Here is a 22913-nt window from a genome sequence, read left to right as displayed (position 1 = left end):
AATACATAGTTGTCTGATACTTCTAATTTGACCAGTAGGGATAAACAGTTGCCCTGCCCACTAACACAGCAATTCATGCTAAAAGGAAGTATTTCAAGACTTATTTGTTACAGAACAGTTTAGAAATTTCAAATATGAAAATAAAATAAAATGGGTAGTAGGGAATATTTTGGAACAATTATGGCCAGTAAAAATGTGTTAAATGTGCAGCAATGCACAGGGAGTGGGGGATTCTATTCTTTTAAGACCAAATTGATTAGGGCCCAATTTTGCTTGCTTACTGTAGATCCCATGGCATTTTTGCAAAACCACAGTACAGAGGACCTGAAGCTTCCGTCAACCGTGGTGCGGCAAAGGAGCATTTCTTCTTTTGTATAGGGTGATCTGCAGTTCTTTGCCATGGGTGCATGACTTCCTGCCCTATATTGAGACCCATAAGCACCCCTGGACACTCCTTGCATAAAATACGTCTTAGCCCTTTGGAATCATGAATCGTGTTAGGACAATTATTTTGACCATCTCTGTGGTCTTTTGTGCTTAATATCCAATCCGAAATCAGTGACTGTACACTGATACCCTAAGTTTTATTAGGGTACACTCTATTTTAGTGCTAACTTCTTTGGGTGACCCTTGTAATCCTCCACTTGAATGCATATCTCCAATTCAGAATTTGCATTTGCATAATTTTTGATTTAGATGACATGCTTCGCCTTTTGAGACTGATTAATGCAAATTGTATGTTTGCTTGGAAATGTACATGCTGACGGCTATCTTTTTCCCTTAATGTGATGCATGTTAGGTCAGCAAAACAGGAGCAGAAGGAGCAGTTCTCGATGAAGCAAAGAACATCAATAAGTCTTTGTCTGCTTTGGGCAATGTGATTTCTGCACTGGCAGAGGGCACTGTAAGTAACCTTTTTGGTAATTCCATATGCATTATTCAGAAGAGGACGTGAGTGATGTTTAGTGCCTTATACTTTGAAGCTTAGAACCAATTAATCAATTAAATCATAGAACAATCCTTGAGGAAAACCTTCATAGCAAAACATGCAAATAAAAAACTTAAAAGTTTCTCCACAAAGGGAAATATAATTGAGCTCTATGAACTATGATGGTACTTGAGAGGTAATGTAAAATTTTAATGCGTATTTAAAAAAAGAAAAAAAAGTTGAACCATGTGTTAAAATTGTAGTTTAGTTTTATTTTTGTGTGTTGTAATTGTTCCTAATTACAAAAAAAGCAATAAAGTTCTAATTGTATTGAAATATTTATTTTGTAGAAAACCCACGTTCCATACCGAGATAGTAAGATGACCCGAATCCTTCAGGACTCGCTTGGCGGGAATTGCAGAACCACCATTATCATATGCTGCTCACCTTCAGTGTTCAATGAGTGTGAAACCAAGTCAACGTTGATGTTTGGGCAGAGGTACATGATGCTTGGCTGAGTTGTTAGGATGCTGAATAGTATACTGGTTTATCAATATCTCTGCAAGAGATGCAAGATCAATCAAAGGATTAAATGCCCTGAATAGAATAAATTCATCAGATTCCACATGATTGACTTACCTCTTGTGGGTTCAGCAAACTGTGCTGACAGTTTAACTTGTATCATATAGCAATACTTGTTTACAGGGCTGAAAACGTTCTAAGCAGTGGCATAGTCACAATAGTTTTGATGTAATTTTCTGTATTTTCCTTGAATAGATTCTATTGCTGAGTGTGTTATTTAAATTTATACTGAAGGGGCTAAGGAAGTCTTCCAGATTAGTAATACTTGGTGATTAGTCCTATTTCAACTATTCATTTTTGAAAATTCACTACGCTGAAGGGGATGTGATCTAGATGACCTTATTGTGGAGATGGAAGCAGTGTTTAATTTCAAGGAGTTGTAGAGCGACACAATCAGGCCAACAAGTGAGGGTTCTCCAGGTCAGCCACTTTGATGAGAAAACCCAACTCAAACATTTGACCAAATGTGCGGGACTAGTTTCACAAGGAAATTGAAACCTAGGGCCCCCATGTAACTATATAGTTGGTCTCTCTCAGTTGTATTTCTATACATTAAAGTGTACTGTTAACCAGATGTTCTGTGCCAGTGTTTGAAAATGCACTGCTAAGTTGCTAATTTCTTCCAGGACAGGGGTTTGTCATATTCTCGTTTGCAAACATGGACTACGTTGATGAAGTAACCTTTTCTAGATTTGCCAGTTTGCAAAAATCAACATTGAATATCCTGATTGGGAGCTGCCATGTTCGATCATGTGCAATTCAAAATGGAATACTATGAGACATTGAATTTTTTAAGAGCCAGATTCGAGCACCAGTTGCATTAGTGTGAATCTAGTTGCAAGTACATTGGAAAACAAAGATTTGATATGTATTATTTTATTTAAATACATACATATGAATTAAATACATTTTCCAGTGTGATCCAGAATAACTTCATGAAACTCAGTGCAACATTGGCTAGTATTGAAAGTGTGATTATAATTGTCACTGTCTAATTAACTAGACCATAGTAAAACATGGACCTCTCTTGCCTACTGCAGTGATTCCTAAATTACTTATCACGTGTATATTTTCATATCTGTATCAAACAGGGCCAAGACAATTAAGAACACGGTGTCTGTGAACCTGGAGCTCACTGCTGAAGAATGGAAGAAAAAATATGAAAAAGAGAAAGATAAAAACAAGAGTCTTAAAAATGTTATCCAGCATCTGGAGATGGAGCTTAATAGGTGGAGGAATGGTAAGTAATGCCCATTGCAGCTGAAGTGGAAATGGATCAGTGGAATTTAATGGATATTTAGTTATTTCTGGAGCTGTGTGTGGCATCAAACACCTTCATCTGCACACGATCACGGTATTAAAAGTTCCAAGGGAATTCCATTAACATATAGAGGCATTGGCTTGAGTGTCCTTGAGGACTTTAAAGCTTCAATCTACACGGTGTGTATCCAAGAGCTGTAGCACTGTTTCATTCTGATTTTGATATTTACCCCATTCACTTGGGACTCTTTGGGTGTGAAACAGCAAATGGGAAACATGCAAAGAGTTTGTCCCTTAGAACGCTTTCTGTAGATGTACACCAATTGTTTGAAAGCAACTGTCAGATTAATTTAACAAATATACCTTTAATATAAATGTCTTCACATTGAAAAAGATTGACCCTGCATTTCATCATTTAATTTCCTAATGGCTAAATGGGAAATATTATTGAAGCGGATTCCTAATTGAAAGGGTTCTACTAGCTCCCCATGCCTTCTGTCCTCTGTGTGTGTGTGTATAAGGTAGTTGTGAAAATTCTCAAGTGTTCTTGAGAACCTATGGCAAACTGAGGGTATTGATTATTTCATATGAGTTTGATCTTGGGTGGTATAATGTGCTTCTGAAAATTATACAAATGTTCAGACCAGCTCCTTATGTATACATCACACCAGAGTGTACATCACATAAAGTAGTCACTAAAAGCAGTCATTTAAAACCGGTTTCTGCCACAGTTTTACGCTAACTGCTGTCTTAATTAGTATAAAAAAAAATTAAAAAAAGCTCGAGCAGAGGGGTTTTAACACTTTTGACGCTGTATCGTCATCATGATGCAACCACCATCGTGATGATATTTGGTTGCAGGGTCTTAAACTTTTCCATTGTTCCATCCTGATGAGTATTGTAGACTAGAAATAAAGGCTTCCTTGAAGGCAATTCGAGGTCCACTTTCCTCAGTTGTATGAGTCAGATTTACTTAAAACTGCACAGTTGGAAGATGGTCAAGGACTTATTAAATGTGGTTGAATGGTAAGTCATATGCTTGCCCGATGTATTGGTATAGACTTTTATGCGGTTGGTGAACCCATTCTGTTTATCTCATTTTGTTGTCTTTCTAACTGATCCCAATTTCGAGTGAGTTACCTGTTCAGGTCTTAACAGTCATTTGTTGCACTTTAATTGCTCATTTGCACTTAGATATTATGTATTGTGCTTTTTGTGTCTGAATTTCTGTGAATAGAGCATCATTTTGGCACTTGCTTGATCAAAATCTTTCCCTTGACTGCATATTTAAATTTATTTCTGTGATGTAGGAATACCTGTACATATCTGAGTTTTACCTTGACCTATCTAAAAAGTTGCAATGGAAACCATGAACAATCGCTCTAGCGGGCACTTGCTTCGTTGAGCAAGGGCACTACTGACTACACTACTTTTCTAGCCCTGGGGCTTTTCCATCTTACAGAAGGTGCTCCACATACTTGTACACCTCCTTCTCGAACACCCATTGTGCAGGCATGTCATGCAATCTGTAGTAGGTTGGGACTCTGCTTGCAAATATACTGATAGTGCCTATGGATGTGTGCATTTATTGTCTCTATATGTGTACTCCAGCAATTTCACCGAAGTGGTCCAGATGACCCCACATTGGTTAGTTCAGCCTCCGAATGTGTGTTGGGAGTGCCGAGTGCAGACAAACATGAAACAGGAGTCTAAATGGTGTTTACCTGCTGTGCACTCTCCAATGCATGGAGTAACTTAGAGTTAGCACTTGCAATAGTGATATCACATATTTTGTGAAAATTGAGAATGTACACCCATTTGCTGTTATGAGCCAAAGTCTTTTTATTTAGATTGTCCCCCATTTGAAATAATGGCCACAAATTTCACCTCCTGTAGCTACTGCGTATCTCCAAATTTCCTTTGAAGCTTTTCCTTGTTATGATGCTGCACAAATGCACTATTTGCCACTGTGTTTATTCCAACACCCTTGCTCAAGCTTTACAAGCCACCATCGACAACCTGCCTTAAAGAACAGAGCAATGTAACTAGTTTGCCACCCCTTTCTGCACTGTTAACTACACCATGAGTAGGAGAGTGGAGCCTATGCACCTCCTCATAAGAGATATTTTGCAGCATTATGCAAAGTTCATTGATTGTGCATACTTGAAGGAAGTTAAATGACCCAGTTTTCACCACTGGGATGTGTTGGCACAAATGTCTAAATGTAGCATTTTTTCTACTGCCGTTACTAATAGCTGAGCCTCCACAGTAGCACTGGCTATAGCCAGATGTCAGCATCAAAATGGCAGTTGTCCCATTCTCCCAACTCTGCATTTACCCCTACCGATTTACAGGGTTTCTCGTGCTGGACCGTCCAATATATTGGTTAATTCCTGGTGGCAGAACCACCTTATGGCAGTTATGCTTCAAGAAGCAGCATGGAGCCAACCACCTAATTTAGAGTTGCTGACACCACTGTTTTGAATGGCGTTAGTTCTATGCAAGAACACCATGAGAACTGACAACCACTGAAAATTGTTCCAGATGCACTGGGAGAAAGCTCCCAGAGAATCCAGAATAATTTAAATGTAGGTCCTATAAACGTACCCCAAGTTTGGGGCACGTTTGTAGGAACCACACGGTCCAGGTTTTGCTAGACAAAGCGGTCTGGTATTGGGTGTAATGTGAGTCAGGATCACGTGCAGAGGGGGACCAGAGTCATGAGAAACGGTGAGAAGGTTCATGCATTGAGGGTACAGGTATTACAACACTTGTTAAATTGCAACAGCTTGTGCCACGCAGGCAGGACCTGCAACAGGTGAAAATAGAGCAAATCAAAAATTCTCTCTTGGGAGTAAATGTAAAGGTTCCATTTACAAGTACATGCATATAATTCACAGATACAAGTGTCAGAGTCCCATTCCTTTGAATCAGTCCTTTATAAGGCAAATATATTGCTCTGCTTTATAAGAAAACAGGAATACTCTAAATATTCCACATCACCAATTCATTTTTGTTTTGCAACTATGCCACCAATTATGTTAAATTATTGGTAAACACATGTATTACACAGTCAATAAAATCAATTAGAAATACCCCTCATTTCTAGGTTATTATATAACAATAAAATATGCTAATTTCTCTATTCATGCACCATCATCTCAATTAGAATAGGTCCAAAGGTTAGATTTGTTTATTAGTGCTTTGCTTAGTTCATATCCATAAGCACAGGATTACAGGGGTAAAGCAGAAAATAAACATTTAGAGGTCAGTTGTTTTCCGTCCACAGAATGTAGTTGCCCTCTCTATAGGTTAATGGTAAACTTTTTTATTGAATCATGAAATAAAATATAGCTGCTATAAAAAACAGTTATGTTTTTTAACTAGACGAGCAGAGGGCAGGATAGGTCACCCGTGTGCGATGCTCCACGAAACTCAATGAGCTCAACGCCGCCCTCTGCCTACGACCTATGGACTTTCTGCAGGGCTGGACATTCACATGTTACAAGTTTCTAAATGGTACTATCAAATTAGTTTATATTTTCTAAGACTGAACATTAATAGAGATCACTTGTTACACTTGTAGTGGTAACCATTAGCGTACCCACCCCACTGACATTTGTAGTTCCCAATTAGGGAACTTTTATTCACTTGTGGTCCTGAAGAAGCACTGTGGATGTGATTTTCCTGGATTTCCATGCAGGAAACATGTCAACCTTTACTCATTTTTTACTTCTATAGCTACGTGGGTTCATTACTTTCTCAAAGTAGCCCTCGATGCGTTTCTTTGGTGGCTATGTTTTTTTTTTATCCCGCCAGTGATTTAAATGTAATGAAATGACTTTTTGGTAAACCCTAGACTGTTTTAGTTATTCACTTCTCCCTTCACTTACATTTAGTTCTGCAGATTTGACCTCATATTTTAGGATACCCTAACACTTATAGGCTTCACAACACAGCGTCTAACAAAAGGATCTCTGCTAAAGTGACCCTTCGTGGGGTCCGTAGGACATTGCAGTGCCAGTCCTATGAGGAGCAGCCCGATGATGAAGCATGATATCTCTTTTGGGATGTGTGAGGGCACCAAAAATTAAGGGAGCAATTCTCCTACTGTTTGACCTGAGTGATCGAGTAGCCTTCTAAGATATTCTCTGTTAGGAACAGTATCCCTTCATTTTTTGATTATGTTTTTAATGTTGCCAGATTCAATCATTGTGTTAACTGTTATTTTTTGTCCGGATTATGTGGAGCCTAATTGAAGAAAACATTTTTATTATATGAACCTCAGCATTTTCTTTGAGTAGAATTGTAAGATATAATCTTCCTCTAAATCAGACCTCATATAATTTTCACACTATGAGGGTCATTTAGAGTTTGGTGGAGTGGGGACCACCACCATAAATTAATGATGCCGCCCCCCGCCTTACTGTAAGAGTAGGAGAACTGTAGGATTTCTCTCTTGGGTGCCTCAGCTGGCTTCACCAGTTAAAGCCCTTGACCTAGTGATGCTTGATGTACTAGATTTCTGCATTACAATGATGGTCACCCTGCCTTATTTAGGGTGGGTCAACCATTACTGTGTTTTTCATAGGGGCATTATGTGTCCGGAAGGGAAATGTTCAAATGCTTGACATGTAGGGAAAAGCACTCCCTGTGTATAAGGGATATTTGACTTTTGTTTTGCAGCAACAAACTCCATTTAGGAAAATTGTGACTGCTAAGGAAAATAGATGGCTGAGTGGGCCGCTTCAACATAGTGGCCCGCTCCGTATTCAATAGTGGAGAAAGTGCTAGGGATGCAAAGAGACATGCACTTTGATTACTCATGTTGCTGACAGGCAGACGAGGACCTCTAAATATGGAGGTAGCTGCTGTACCAGGGGACCAGCAGACCAGAGGCTAGGTCCACTAGTAATCTGATGGACTGTCATGTCACCACCGACTGTGGCCTAAATTGATCCTCCATTCTTTCACATGAAACTTACTGCAAGTACTTGTCATTTATGTTTCTGATGGCAGAGTCTCTGTTGTACTTACATTCAAATAAGGAATCAGGATATCCTTTATCCTGATGGCACCACTGATGCAGATACATTTTACATCTTCTTTCAATTTGTATCTCTGCAGGAGAAGCTGTGCCTGAGAACGAACAGATCAGTGCAAAGGAGCAGAAGAACCTGGAGCCCTGCGACAACACCCCCCTCATTGATAACATTGCACCTGCCGTCATCACCATCTCCTCAGACGAAAAGAAGAAGTATGAAGAAGAGATTGCCTTTTTCTATAGGCAGCTGGATGATAAGGTTTGACAATTAGATCAGATACTACCTAGAATTATGGTTAATTGTTGATTTGCAAGTGCAGTATGTAGTCTTTGAATGCGATCACTCACTTTCTTCATTTAGTCCTTCCTTTGTTTCAAATAATCGCATGTATCATGAAAAGGAATCAGATTCACCATCAACTGTAACTTACAGAGTTTGACACAGGTCAGCTATCTAGATAAAGCGAAGTAAAATGGCAGATACCAAGAACAATAACCATTAATATTTCTGTATGAAGTAGATATTGTGTAAACAACTCCTGGAATTTCAATAGGATCCTTACGTTATGCTGCTGGGGAGGCCTTTAGTACCTGCACGTTTAGATCATGAGCACTTTGCCAGCTTCCTTCCTGTGTGTTTGTAGGTTACAAGTCAGCAATAGGCAATGATGGCAAAGGTCGAATTGTTTCCCAGGCCACATCTGATGCTCTCCACACTGCCATGAAGGTTGCTTAGTTGTCAAACACATTACACATATCTGTCCTCTAAAACGTTGCCAATGTCTCCCTCCCCACACATATCTGGTATACTGTCCAGTTGACTCCTGGCATAATCCAGCCTCACCAAAGAAAAAACATCATATCCGGAATCTGCTATCCTCTCCAACATCTTTCAATGCCTCGCCCTTCCCAACAAGAAGTGAAACAAAAAGCTTACCTGCTGTCCACTTTTATTACAGAAAATAAGGAGTAGCTGGTGAGACAGATTCACCCTACTAACAACATGCAGTAATAAACCTTGATATTGACTGGGTTTGATGGTTGATGTTTACATATAAACCCATACGTGTTCTAAACTATCGGCTGAACGATCAGGCGCTGTGAGAGTCACTAGATATATTATTTTACGATATCATGAAAAAGTGTCATCTGGGTACACAAACTTGCCTCTTGTACATAATGAGCATACATGGTATGAGCCATATCTGAAGAGCATTTGGCTGATCTAACATGAACTTTATGGCCCTTACATACGACTGCTTATGTAGCCGCTTCTACTGCCTTCCAACCTCATGGCACTCAGCTGTAATAGTTCTGTTTTGTAAAAAGGGCTGTAGATCAGACTTAGTTGTTATCGCCCAAAATCCCTGTTAGATCTCCCTGTTAAAATTATTGGGTGTATTGTTGCAAGGAGAATCGAGGAATGAGTTGTAATTAACTGTTGGAAATGGCCCTTTCTGCAGGGTCATCCACTGACTTTTTGCTTTCCTCCTCCTCTTTTTCTGACCCTTGTTAGAAATGGGGTTTCTGGTTGGCTAGGGTATGCACCTAAGCCAGGCAGAATCCACCCAATCTAGTCAGGGCAAGGGAGTAAGGGAGTTACACGTCCAAGATAACCCCTGCTCACTCCCTTGATAGCTTGGCACGAGCAGTCAGGCCTATCCCAGAGGCAATGTGTAAAGCGTTTGCACAACACACGCATCACACATGATGCACTATCCCCACCACAAAGGAAACACAACACCAATTTATATGAAAATATACTGTATTGTACACAACACAATTATTGGACCAAACACCACATATCAGTAATATCCTGCTACCTTAGCAGTTGTCAGAACGTTACACATTAGTTACTCTGTAGAACTAGCAGTAGTCACATATAACACACTGGTCACTTAGTATTCTGCAACATAAGCAGTAGTCCGGAAACACGTTTGTTAGACCTGGCAGCTTTTTGGCGTGTCTCTCCTGTCTTTTTGCCTTCTGACCTCCTGATTTTGGACTCTGTTTTTGCTGGTTTATTGTCTCTGCGCACTCTACCAGTGCTAATCAGTGCTAAAGTGCAAGTGCTCCACATATCAATTGTACTGTGGATTGGTTTATCCATAATTGGAATATTTGATTTACTGGTAAATCCCTAGTAAAGTACACTAGAGGTGCCCAGGGCCTGTAAATCACATGCTGCTAGTGGGCATGCAGCACTGGTTGTTCCACCCACATAAGTAGCTCTGTAATCATGTCTCAGACCTGCCACTTCAGTGTCTGTGTGTGCAGTTTTTACTGTAACTTCGACTTGGCAAGTGTACCCACTTGCCAGGCCTAAACCTTCCCTTTTCCTACATGTAAGGCATCCCTAAGGTAGGCCCTAGGTAGCCCCAAGGGCAGGGTGCAATGTATGGTTAAGGTAGGACATTTAGTAATGTGTTTTATATGTCGTGACAGTGAAATATTACTAAATTAGTTTTTCACTGTTGCAAGGCCTGTCCATCTCATAGGTTAACATGGGGGCTACCTTTAAATCTGATTAAAGTGTAGATTCCCTTTGGGAGCGGACAGACATGTGGAGTTTGGGGTCTCTGAGCTCACAATTTTAAAATACATCTTTTAGTAAAGTTGATTTTAAGATTGTGCATTTGAAAATGCCACTTTTAGAAAGTAGGCATTTTCTTGCTTAATCCATTCTGTGACTCTGCCTGTTTGTGGATTCCCTGTCTGGGTCAGTTTGACAATTGGGCTGTTCACACCTCTGCTCTAGACAGTGACACAAAGGGGGCTGGGGTGTAGCCTGCATATCTTGATTAGTCATCTGTGCTGGAGGGGAGGGGAGAAGTGGTCACTCACACCTGAAAGGACTGTGCCTGCCCTCACACAATGCCGTCTCCGACCCCCTGGTGAGTGTCTGGGGCCTGGCCTGGACAAGGAAGGATCTTGCAAACACTTGAGACTTTGCTTTGAAGTTTGCAAACTTCAAAGACAGAACTGGGTATAAGAAGCAGACCCAAAACCCCAGACTTTTAGAATCTTTCGGGAATCAAGAGGAACCTCTGCCCAGGAGAAGAGCTGAAGGAGGAGTACTGTCCCTTTGCTGTGCTGCTTTGCTGGACTTGCCTGCAGTCGCTGCTTCTGCCTGAAAAGAGTGCAAAGGGTGAACTTTGCTGTGTGTCCTGCTTGAGAAAATTCTACAAGGGCTTGGAGTAGAGCTTGCCTCCTGTTGAAAGTCTCAGGGACACCAAAGACTTCAGTTTCCTCGACCTGCAGCACTGGGAACTGTGTGTTTTGTGCTGTCCAAGAGAAGAAACCACCACGATGCCGTCAACGATGTCGCTGGCCTGCACTGTGAGCTGCCGACACTGCACGGAGATACATTGCCCCGCATTGCCCCGCATTGCCCCGCTTCACACCGCAACCCTGGTCTAACCGACGCAGTCATCGGACGACTTCACCGAGCCGCTGCCCGCACCTCAACCTGTGGGCCCCGCAGTCCGGCGTCACCTGCTCACACCATAGCCTGGGCATCCGTGACAACGTTGCTCCTGCTGACACCGGCGCTGCTGCCTGCACGGTGGCCTGTGGATACCACTCGTGAGGAGCACGAAGCACCGTCCCGTCCTGCGCCGCAGCCCCGGTCCACCGACGCCAGCACCATCGGCACCAGTGTCGTCCACCAGGCATTCTTGCCTGCACCGTGGCTGTGGACACCGCTCGTGAGGGTCACGAAGCACCGTCCCGCACCGCTGGCATGGGCCTACAGACAGCGCTTCCGCAACAACAAAGCCGCTGCCTGCACCGTGACCTGTGGACACCGCACATTGCACCGCCCCACTTCACACCGCAGCCCTGGTCTCACCGAAGGCGCTGGATGCCATCACCGAGCCGTTGCCTGCACCGTGACCTGTGGGTTGCATCATCCCGCTTAGCACCGCAGCCCAGATGCCATCTCCGCCAGTGCACCTGATTTCATCAGTCCGGAGTTCGACCCCTGAAGTGCGTGACTTCAAGGGCCCGACGACTCCTGCACTGACTCCGGAACCGACGCCAGCGACACCGCTCTCCGTAGCTCACCATGAGGATCACGACGCCCTGCGAATCCAAGGTACTGTTTGTGGATCTTCCTGACACCGCAGCTGGCCCATGACGCCGAGGCCAGCCTGAACTTTTGGTTTTGTTGTTCACGACGCCGTGATAGCCCCAGGTGGAGTTATCGACTTCAAGGAACTGTATTGTTAAGTACATCTTGCAGCATTCATATTTTTATTACTGTATGTTGGATTTTTTATCGTATTTGGTTTTGTTTTCTATAGATAAATATTGGCTATTTTGTAGTGTTTTCACTTATTACTGTGTGTTATGTGCAAATGCTTTACACATTGCTTCTGAGATAAGCCTGACTGCTCGAGCCAAGCTACCAAGGGGGTGAGCAGGGGTTCCCTTATCCTGACTAGAGTGAGGGTCCCTACTTGGACAGGGTGCAAACCGACTGCCAACTAAAGACCCCATTTCTAACAACGTTACTACACCAATGCACTTGTCATAGAGATATCATAAACGCCCATACTAGGAACATTATAAAACTTATGGCAAGTCAGGAAAACTTATTAGCGAGTCATGCCCATCAAAGGAACATTAGCATACATATATGTAATACATCATAAAACAAGTAGGCAACATATAAACTGATAATGTCTCTATGAAGAACTTATGACATATATATTGTCCTTTAACAGTACCTGTTCCAGTGCCATGAGAACGAAAATGGGGCCCTGGCGCTCCTCTGAGCCAAACTGGGGCCTTCCAATAGTTCTGGGGTTGAGGGGGATGGCACGCACCCCCTCTGGATTTTAGGACAGGCCCCTTCTAGGGCCCGCGATCTCTGTGAGGCCCCCCAGGCCTCAACCAACCCTCACAAGGGGGGGCCAAAGTCCAGTAAAACAATGAGGGCAGCAGGGGAGCACCACGCACCCCCTCCAGTTTGTCACAGGCCCCTCCTGGGGCCCGCAATCGCTAGGGGCCCTCCCGGGCCTCAACCATCCCTCCACCGAGGGGGGGGCAAAACCAGCCAAAATGTTTGGGGCCACCAGTGGGGGGGCCTCACCCGACTCTCATGGGGGGCGACGAGGCTTCTGCCCGCGGTCTCTAATAACAGGCCAAGGGTTTCTTTGGGGCAGGGGAGCCTCCGGCAAGGCTTCCTGTCTCCCTGCCCGTCCAAAATGATAAAAGGGGCCCGGTGGGGTGGTGGAGCTTCCGATGAGGCTTCCTTTCCACCGCCCGGCTTCTTGTGCACGCTGCGGCGCGCCCGGCCGGAACAGTTAGGAGGCACCAAAGTAGGTGCCTGCTTGTGCTCCGGGGAGGCTCCTCAGAGTGCGCTTCGCCCTGGGGGCATGGTAGGAGCGCGCTCGCTTCTTTTTCTCAAAAGATGATACCCTGGGAGTTCCGTAGGCAGTGCGACACTCACGCTATGCAAAAAGCAGCCTGGGTCGTGGCGGTGAATCGGGCAATGTTGATCAAGAGCACTCCAGGTGCTGTTGGACGGAAATAAAAGCACTCTCCAGGCACTAGAATGAACGCAGCAACAGTGCTTCCACAGCCCTGCAGGACGAGAGTGAAGCGCTTTTCTGGACGCTCCAGGTGGGCAACAAAACACTTTTCATGCTCTAGGCAGTTGCAGGGGTCAGGGGCCACAGCACCCTGCCCCTGGGGGACCACGTTCCATGGAGCACGGGGTGGCAGGGCCCAGCAGCAGGCCAGCTCAAGGTGGGTGCAGGCAAGTGTCAGTTCCTTACAGTGACCAAGCAGGTCACAGGTCAGCACAGAAGCAGCAGTCCTTGGCGGTTCCTGGTGAGTCCCTCCAGCAGTCTGTGTCCAGTTCCAGGTAAGTTCCAGTGTCTCCAAATTGTGGGGAAAACTCCCCTGTACTTATACTCCGTTTCTACAGTGTTTTACAAAGAAAGGGGAGAGGAGGTTCCAGACAGTTACAACTGGTTCTGGGAGTGCCCCCTCTTTCCTCCAGCACATGCTCCAAACGTCAGTTGTGGGTAAACGACCCTATTGTGTGAGGCCATGGCACAGTATGACAAAGCCCAACTGTCACTCTACCCAGACGTGGACTGGAGTCAAGATGCAAAACAGAGTCAGATGCACAGAGAAATGCTCACTTTCTAGAAGTGGCATTTCTGTAATAGTAATAAAAAATACACCTACACCAGTAAGCAGCATTTCTTACCACCATTACAACCATACCAAACATGCCTATGCTACCCCTCATAAATCAGACAATACCCCCTACATGTAAAGCAGGGAATTTCTAATGCAAGCCTATGAGAAGGCAGCACTCACAGCAGTGAGACCCCAAGTTAGGTTGTTTGTCACTACGAGGACAAGCCACGCAACCTGGCACATGTCCTGCCTTCTACACACATGGCACCCTGCCCATAGGGCTAGCTAGGGCGTACCTTAGGGGTGACTTACATGTAGTAAAAGGGGAGTTCTGGGGATGGCAAATACATTTAGATGCGAGGTCCCTGTGGCAGAAAACAGCACACACAGGCCCTGCGCTAGCAGGCCTGAGACAGGGTTGAAGGGCTACTTCAGTGGGTGGCGCAAGCAGCACTGCTGGCCCACTAGTAGCATTTAATTTAGAGGCCCTGGGTATAGAGATATCATGTACAAGGGACTTACAGGTAAATTAAATATGCCAAATAGTTATAAGCCAATCATACCAACTTTAGATGGGAGAGCACCTGCACTTTAGCACTGATCAGCAGTGATAAAGTGCTCAGAGTCCTAGAGCCAACAGTGAGAGGTCAGAAAAAATAGGCGGAGTTGGGAAAAAAGTCAGGGGGTGAACCTGCCACAAGGGCCAGGTCCAACAACCCTGTTTTTGTTGGCTTTATGGCTCATAGCACTTTTTCACTGCTATCGAGTGCTAATGAGCATGTGCCCTGTGTCTAAAACATGGTAACATTGGCTTCTCAATGATTGGCATATTTGATTTACCTGTAAGTTCCTAGTAAAGTGCACTGTGTGCCCAGGGCATGTAAGTCAAATGCTACTAGTGGGCTGGCAGCACTGTTTGTACCACCCATAACGGTAACCTTTCAGACATACCTCAGGCCTGCCATTGCTGAACCGGTGTATGCAGTTTATATTCCCATTTCGACCTAGCAGGTGTACCCACTTGCCAGGCCCAAACCTTTTTTTATCACATGTAAGACACCCCTAAGGTAGGCTATGGTTAGCCCCAAGTGCAAGGTGCAGTGTATTTAAAAAGTTGGACATGTACTTTTAAGTTTAACATGCCCAAGTATTGAAAAACTCTTAAATTTGTTTTTCACTACTGCAAGGACTATCTCTCCCATAGGCTAGTATGGGGATTGCCTTAAAACATCTTTTAAGTGTAATTTCCAGTCCGGATAAGATAGAAAAATAGAGGTTGTTGTCAGTAGACTCACAATTTAAAAACGCATGTTTTGGAAAAGGTGTTTTTTAAATTGCTGGTCTGAAAACACCACTTCTAGAATGTTGGAATTTTCTTATTTTAACCATCCTGTGCCTTAGCCTGCTTCAAATACACGTCTGGTCTGTGTAAGGTTAGGAGACAGCTACCTTTATGCATTCCCTTGAGACAGCCATAAATGCAGGACACTCAACTGTCCCTGCATTCCATCTGCATACTGATGGGTCTTCCTTTGCAGGAAGGGTGGAGAGGCTCCTACTTACGCTTCAAAGGGTATTGGCCTGAACCCACAGAAAGGAGTGATAACCCCCCACACACCTCCTAGCAGACAGGACTGAGTTGAACCGGGGCACTTCAAAACCACTCTTTGAAGTCTCCCCCACTTCAAAGGCACATTTGGGTATAAGTACTAGGCCTCTGACACCATCTACTTTTAACACTTCTGGACTGAGGACATTCTACCGGGAAGACGGATTGCCTGGCTGTCAGGAGGGACTGCTACTTTGCTGTTTGCTCTGCTGTGTTGGCCTGCTGCCTCCTACTTCTTGCCTGGTATTGAGAGGTCTGGATCTAACTCTCTACATCCTGCATTCTAACGTTTCTCCAAGAGCCTGACTGAGCTTGCCTCCTGTTCCTCAAGTCTCAGGGATATCAAAGACTTCACCTGTATCTTGGTACCAGCTCCTGCACTCCTTTGCTGCTAGTTCTGCTTTGCCAAGTGGTGCCAACTCCAGTCCTGGGCCCTTGAAGGTGAGGGTGGTGCTGTAACACAAGAAGTAGCACAATGACACCAGCATGTCACTTGGAACTGACGCATCCCGCTGCAGAAACGCTGCTTTGACACTGCCTGCACCAAAGATGCAGACACCCCTCAATGACTGCGTGAATCAACAAACTTGACCTACAATGCAGCCCCAGCTTTGCCAGCGTAGCACTAAATGCATCGTAACCAGTATTCATAGCTTCTGGACATTGACGCATCCATGACGTTGCCCGACCAGGAAACAACGTATCACCTGCAATCGTGATGCTTCCGCCTCCTATGGATCAGCACATCATCACTGAGTATCGATGCAACAAAGGTACTGTCTTCTGGTCTGTGTGACTCCTGTTCCTGGCCCACGCTTTATCGCGGTCGAACTGCACTTTGGAATTTGGCCCAGTCCAGCACGACTGGATAGTTCTGGTTGGAGCTATTGTCTTCTAAGCATTGCATTTTAATGTAATCCTACAAAATTCATAACTTGGCCTCTGTATGTTGGATTTTTTTTGTTTTGGTCTTGTTTAACTACGATAAATATTGGCTATTTTTGTAAACCGGTGTGGAGTCATTTTGTGGTGTCCACACTTTGTTACTCATTTGTGTGCACAAATACTCTCACATTGCCTCTTTAGTTTACCCTGACTGCTTGGTGCCAAGCAACTCGAGGGTGAGCGCAGGTAAACATCTATAGTGTGTATCTTACCCTGACTAGTGTTGTGGTCCCTACTTGGACAGAGCACAAACCTCTGCCAACCAGAAACCCAATTTCTAACAGTAACCATATGCTTTCCCCAGCTCAGTATTGGTTTGGAGAAGGCCAGTAGAACAGTTTCTTAATCCTAATCTAATGTCAGCAAATACACCATCATGAAGGGGGTTAGGTTGGGGTGCTGTTTCTGTCCTTTATGGGTCTAAGCAGTGCCTTTGACAGAGTCGGTCACAGCAAATTGTGGTCACTCCTCAGTGACATTAGGCTTGATGATTACCTTGTCACTTTCTTGCAGGCACTGTATTCTGGGGTTAATGCCTCTGTACAATACAGGCAGGGTGGCGAATGTACTGATACTTTTGATATACAATGGGCATTCCCCAGGGTTGCATTCTTGCACCTATCTTATTTCTCCTTTATATAAATGGTATGAATGCAGCCTTGCAGAACTCCGGGAAGAATCTCCAAATGATCAATAAGACTTCAGTACTGGCAATGCTGTGTTGACTATGCCGTCCTTATTTCATCTACTTCAAATGGGTTGAGGGCACTAATTAATAACTTTGTTGCCTATATGGATAATTTGGATGTGGACTTAAACATAGCCAAAACCAAGTACATGGTGGGCAGCATGAAATCGGTTAAGGCAGGGCCAGTTCAGATTAATGGTAGGTGCAGAGAGGATGCTGCTAGCTTTCCCTATCTAGGAATCCAGTTTGATTGTAAAAGCTCCTGCCTTTCCCGTATTGCAAACCGCTGTGCATGGTTGAATTATTCTGTGGGGGGCTTTGTTTGATCTCCCCCAACGTATAGGCAGTAGATTAATCAAGCCGCTTCTTGAGGTATATAAGCAGAAGTGCCTACCAGTTTTGACATATGGCTCTGCAGTATGGGTTTACCAAGATGATACTGAGGTCCAGGTGGAGGAGAACAGATTTTGTCATTGCTTGCTTGGTCTTCCTCCCTCTACACCTTATTTCTTCATTCATGAGGAAATGGGGCTTGACTATGTATCGGACCTGATCAAGGCCGCCCCCTTGATGCTATGGGTTTCTGTGTGGACTAATAGTCCTACATCTCTTAATAGGGAGAATATTTTAGCTTGCCTGAGCTGTGATATGGGCATGTCTATACCTTGGTTAAAGTATGTGCAAACCTCTGCTGAAGCCCTGGGATGAATGATATGTTTTCCACTCCACTCTCCCTTGTAAAAGCAGATATCCGCAAAGTTGAAGCGTTAATTATGAAATGTAAAGTGTCTTGTAGAGAACAAGAGTAACCAAGGAAACTGATGCTGCAGGACTATGCTATGGTTCAAACGGCATCTTATTTGGAACCTTCCTTCACCGGGGTCCCCAGTTTCTGGGAAAGGGCTCTCCTAGCCACATTTTAGCTAGGAACTATTAGATCACTGCTTTGTTTTCATCTAGGGCAGTATGATGAAGAGACCATTCTTATGTCCATGTGATGAGTTTTCCTCTCAAACTTTGGAAGATTTTGTCTTTTTCTGTAAACACTATGAATTAACTAAAAAATATTTAAAATCTGTTCTTAAACTTTATGTATTTTTACGAATTCTGGCAAGCCCTCTTGTCTGTTTTTATGTAGGCTGTTTTTTCTATCTGCTGTTCGCAAACTTAGCACATTGTCTGTATGATTCTTTTTTACTTTTTAATCTCTCGTAATGTAATGCCGGTATGGATCATCTTTGCATGTGTATTTTAGAACCGGTGGTTCTTTCTAATGTTATTTTTAATTTTATTTTGTAAGCAATCTGTCTTTTATGACCATTTTTTTAATGATCGAATAAAGATATTGAATTGAACGGATTGCTCACAGAAGCTACAATGTACTTGAAACCTTGCCAACCAGTCCATGCACCACCAACTGGCAGATTATCCAGTGTTGTACAATAGAAATAAAAACCCTGCTTCTGGTTTCAAGTGGCTGTTCACTATCACTCATCCCTACAAAATGCTGGGTTGCTTATATCTCTATGTAGAATTAAATGCATTTAGAACTATTTAGCCCGCCTTGTTATTCGAGCATGAGGAAAATGCAGCTTTATTAACATCCAGGAGTATCACAATTATTATGCAGCGCTTGGCCCCTCTCATTGAAGTACTCGGTCGCAATCAGCCATTTTTAATGTCTATAACTTGACTGTCAACTGAATGCTATAATCTCATTGCACAATGTACTAAATGAATGTGCACATTTAAATGCATGAGTTTTTATATGTGCAAGGCCTTATACATGTGCAAAGGTCTTTACCTTGCACCATTAATCATTATTTTTAATGCCCCATCTGAATGAAATAAACCAGGTTTTCATTTCATTGCAATTAAAAAACGCATTTAAATAACAGAGAAATAAAAAACATATATTGTTTCTTCTAGGATGATGAGATCAACCAGCAGAGTCAGCTAGCTGAGAAATTAAAACAACAGATGGTGGACCAAGAGGAGGTAAAATATGTGTGAAGAGCGATTGTGGAGCAGAGCTAGCGTGCGTGTTTTTGTAAAGGGCATGGTTGTCCATAGATCCTGCCTTTCAAGAGGAAATCGTTTTCTCTGTCATGCTTCAGTCCACTGGCTATCAGCATAAGGCATGGGGCTGCTGGTAATTTCCTACAAAGCGCAGAGTTCGCTCAGCCTTCCATTCTTCGCTCCAGCCAACATGTGACACGGTCTGATAATAGTCTTGCAGGATAAACTTTAAAACCAGTAATCCAAGGAACATATTTTTATGTAATGCCTCTCGGCGCTATTACTCACACGTGAAGAAACGTATCGTGGCATTTAGAGTGAGATAATGATTATTCTGTGCAAGGATCACCAGATTCCAATCGGATTTGTGAGGAGATGTGGCTGAATTTGGATCCGGGTTCGAGTCCCGGCATCAAACATCTTGTGTTTTTGGGCAAATCATCTAATCTGCCTGTGCCTAAAAAAAATCAGACTTTGTCTAATGTAGTTTGGTTCTCATGTTGTGAAGGCTCTCTGATGCCTTTGGGCCCAGTCGAGTTTGCGCAGTTATAAAACTACAAAAAAACAAAAACACACACACAAACAAAAGATGCAAGGAAAATTGAAATTGGTTCCTTCTGTTGACAAGTCTTTTACACAGTGGTGTCTGCTGCAACTTGTAAGGGGTTGGACGGGGGTGGGGAGAAATAGTAATAAAAAAAGGTACCTGTTGTGCCGCCAACGCTGCTGGCCACAGCACTACTCTTCTTTCTTCCTCCTGATGGTGTCCCAGTAGTCCCTGGGACACCAGCACAGGCTCTCCACGAAATCCTGGTACTGCTCTCATGCAATACCTAGCATGAGAGCAGAACCAGGATTGGTCTGAATGACTTGGTCTGCCGCTCCGACAGTGCATGGGAGTCTGTGCTGTTTCGCCAACCTGGCTGTGCAACACAGCAGGGTTGGAGAAACATAAGGGCGCATATCAGTTTGACCATCCTAAGATTGCTGGCCAAACTGACTTGCGCACTTCTAAGTGCACTCTGCTCCTCCTCACCCCTCCCATCGCCCGGCCCGGCCCCCCCTTGCACATGCTTGCTCAGCCAGCAGCTGAAAAATAAAACGATAATAAAATATTGTTTTATTTTTCAGCTGCTGGCTCTGAGCCAGTGGGGCGATGCTCCTCCGCCATTGCTGAAGAGCTGCCTCTGCTTGCGCATGCTCGTCTGAGCCAAGTTTCTGTGAACAGAGCATCACTTTGATATCTGCCATCTATTTCCAGCTTTTGGCCTCCACCAGAAGAGATTACGAGAAGACACAGGAGGAGCTGACTCGCCTGCAGATTGAAAATGATGCTGCCAAAGATGAGGTGAAGGAGGTGCTGCAGGCTCTTGAGGAGCTGGCAGTTAACTATGACCAGAAATCCCAACAAGTGGAGGACAAGACGAGGGCCTCCGAGCTGCTGATGGATGAGCTGACACAGAAAACTGTAAGAGCATTGATTGTTTCTCATCTCTTGGTGGTGCTTATTTTAATTATAATGAGAGTTGTTTGCTACTTTTGTTTCTATTTTGAAAAAAAATTGAAACCTCCAAACTCCCACGTGGAGCAAACTAACTGGGTGCCAGTTTTGATGCTACTGTCTGCACCAAAAGAAAGGAGATTTGTGTTATTAGCTGTGATTAGTAGTAATTATAGTTTGGTGGATGGGTAATCATCAGCCCATGTTACGTGAACCTGCCAAACCTAGAACTTACTGGTGTTTAATTTAAGATTTTGGTTTGGACACTGGAACATCTGCCTCCTCTTCAGCTTATCTAACGGGGAGAGCTCATTTGTATTTGTTATCTTTAAATTACATAGTTTTTACACCTGATTTTATTGGAATAACTATGTGGCCTGGAATTTTGTGATACCATGTAAAGAACTAGGCTTTGATTTGGTGCAAGAAATTAGCTCCTAAATCTGGGGTGTCCAAAGTATCTCCCAGCCAGCCAGATCCTTGCCAGTTTTTCAAGATAGTCACATTAAATGAAGATGAATTCTATTTAGATTAATTGCACACGTGTATTTTATGTGGACATCTTGAGCATGGTTTCAGCTCTCCTTGGCCTACGCTGGACAACTCTTCACTGCATTGTTTATATATTGATAAATATAGGGCAGATTAGACTTACCATTACATACATGATATAGGGTAGTAGTGGACCGTGGCCTGATAGCATGAAACTTTATTTACTGCCTACACAGAATGCCATGAGGTTAATCCAGGGGTCCATTTTGTCTTCGTGTTCGATGCTCCTAGCCTCTTTCTCTTCAAGAAGACAATGTTAGAGTTCAGAAATTTTGCAGTGTGAAAAATTGCCATCCTGAATGCGCAGGCTGTGCCTTCCTAGCTGTATCCTTCATATTCATTTTTAGCACTGGTGATAGTTACCTCATCCGTTCCCTTTTTCCAGTCTCCATTCCACTCTCATTTCGAAGTCTTCTGCAAATCTCCATTACTAGTTCTAGAAAAGCAAATGTCACATATCTGAAGCAGCTACTAGTCTCCAGGTTCTGGATTACCCACGCTGGCATCGTTCCAGTATTCAACATGCATTTCAGCAGAAATAACGTGGCATAAGGTTGTCAAAACGTCCGTATCTCCTCCCTTTTAGCTTGCACGCAAATGTGCCAATGTTTTGTGGTATCTCAAAAGTATGAATTCCTGTAGACTATAATTTCCATTTGTTGGACTAATGAACAAAATGTTCGATAATAGACACAGCAAATCTTAGACTTCTACTGTAGTTATTGGACCCGTAGAATAAAAGATAAATTATTTGAATTATATTTAGCACAGAACGGTTATTATAACTTTATTACCAACATGCTTCATTTGTTATGCATGAGCGATCATAAGGTTCAGTGCTCAAGTGATTCACAGTGCCAAAATATGTACTATAAATTAAACGTGTTATATACAAAAGAACCACAAAATAAAAATAAATGGCAAGGGATTTTTTGTGGTGCAGAACTGTGCCGGGCCATCATTTTAGGAAATAATTCAGTTATCCCTTAACCTACTTACCACAGTCAGTGTTTCAACCCCGCGGACAGCATCCAGGGTCCAACATTAGGCTAAAGACAGAGGAAATTCAGCTGAAGACAAATTCTAGAAATGTAAAAACAAAGACTGAATGTCAGTAGCGACTAAATTAACTAGTCAGACAAAAAGAGAATATATCTTCCCAAACCAGTTCGACTCTGGCCTTTACTTCACTGTTAAGTCCAAGTAAGAATAAAATAAATGCTTTGCAGTCACCAGTAACGCAGCATGTGCAGTGAATCTGGAACGTAACTATGGTTCGTCTCAGTCTGGATTATGTCACCTGTAGTATAATTCTTTGTTTACTGGTCGGTTGGAGTGAAGGATATCTTTAAAAAACATGAAAGCATATTATGCAACGCTGTTGGTAATATGACATATACATGAAGATAATATTCACGATGAGTATTACTAATCAAACTTGTAATAAATTTTTACGTGTAGGGTAATTAACCCCAATGAGGACTATTGCAGTGAAACTGAAGTTTGCAGTTCATTGCACCATTCAATTCATCCATAGTTGAGTTCTGCTTGTGTCTGTGTAGAATATTACATACATCCCTGGTGGGATGGTGGGGGGCTCGAAATGCATTCATTTACTTGCCACCACAA

The 22913-nt window shown here is 43.2% G+C and overlaps 1 protein-coding gene across 1 annotated transcript in view; it reads left to right on the top strand.

The window, feature by feature from the left end:
* Positions 1-22913, top strand: part of KIF5C (kinesin family member 5C) — a 448921-nt gene that overhangs the window by 258944 nt on the left and 167064 nt on the right. Inside the window, exons 9-14 of the mRNA XM_069225223.1 lie at positions 800-904; positions 1279-1427; positions 2602-2750; positions 7898-8073; positions 19142-19210; positions 20493-20699. Of these exons, the coding sequence (XP_069081324.1) occupies positions 800-904; positions 1279-1427; positions 2602-2750; positions 7898-8073; positions 19142-19210; positions 20493-20699 (855 nt within the window). The remainder of the gene's footprint in view (positions 1-799; positions 905-1278; positions 1428-2601; positions 2751-7897; positions 8074-19141; positions 19211-20492; positions 20700-22913) is intronic.

The sequence above is a fragment of the Pleurodeles waltl genome, chromosome 3_1 (genome assembly GCF_031143425.1).
Source record: "Pleurodeles waltl isolate 20211129_DDA chromosome 3_1, aPleWal1.hap1.20221129, whole genome shotgun sequence".
Lineage (NCBI taxonomy): Eukaryota > Metazoa > Chordata > Amphibia > Caudata > Salamandridae > Pleurodeles > Pleurodeles waltl.
This window is presented reverse-complemented; position numbering and strand designations above follow the sequence as displayed.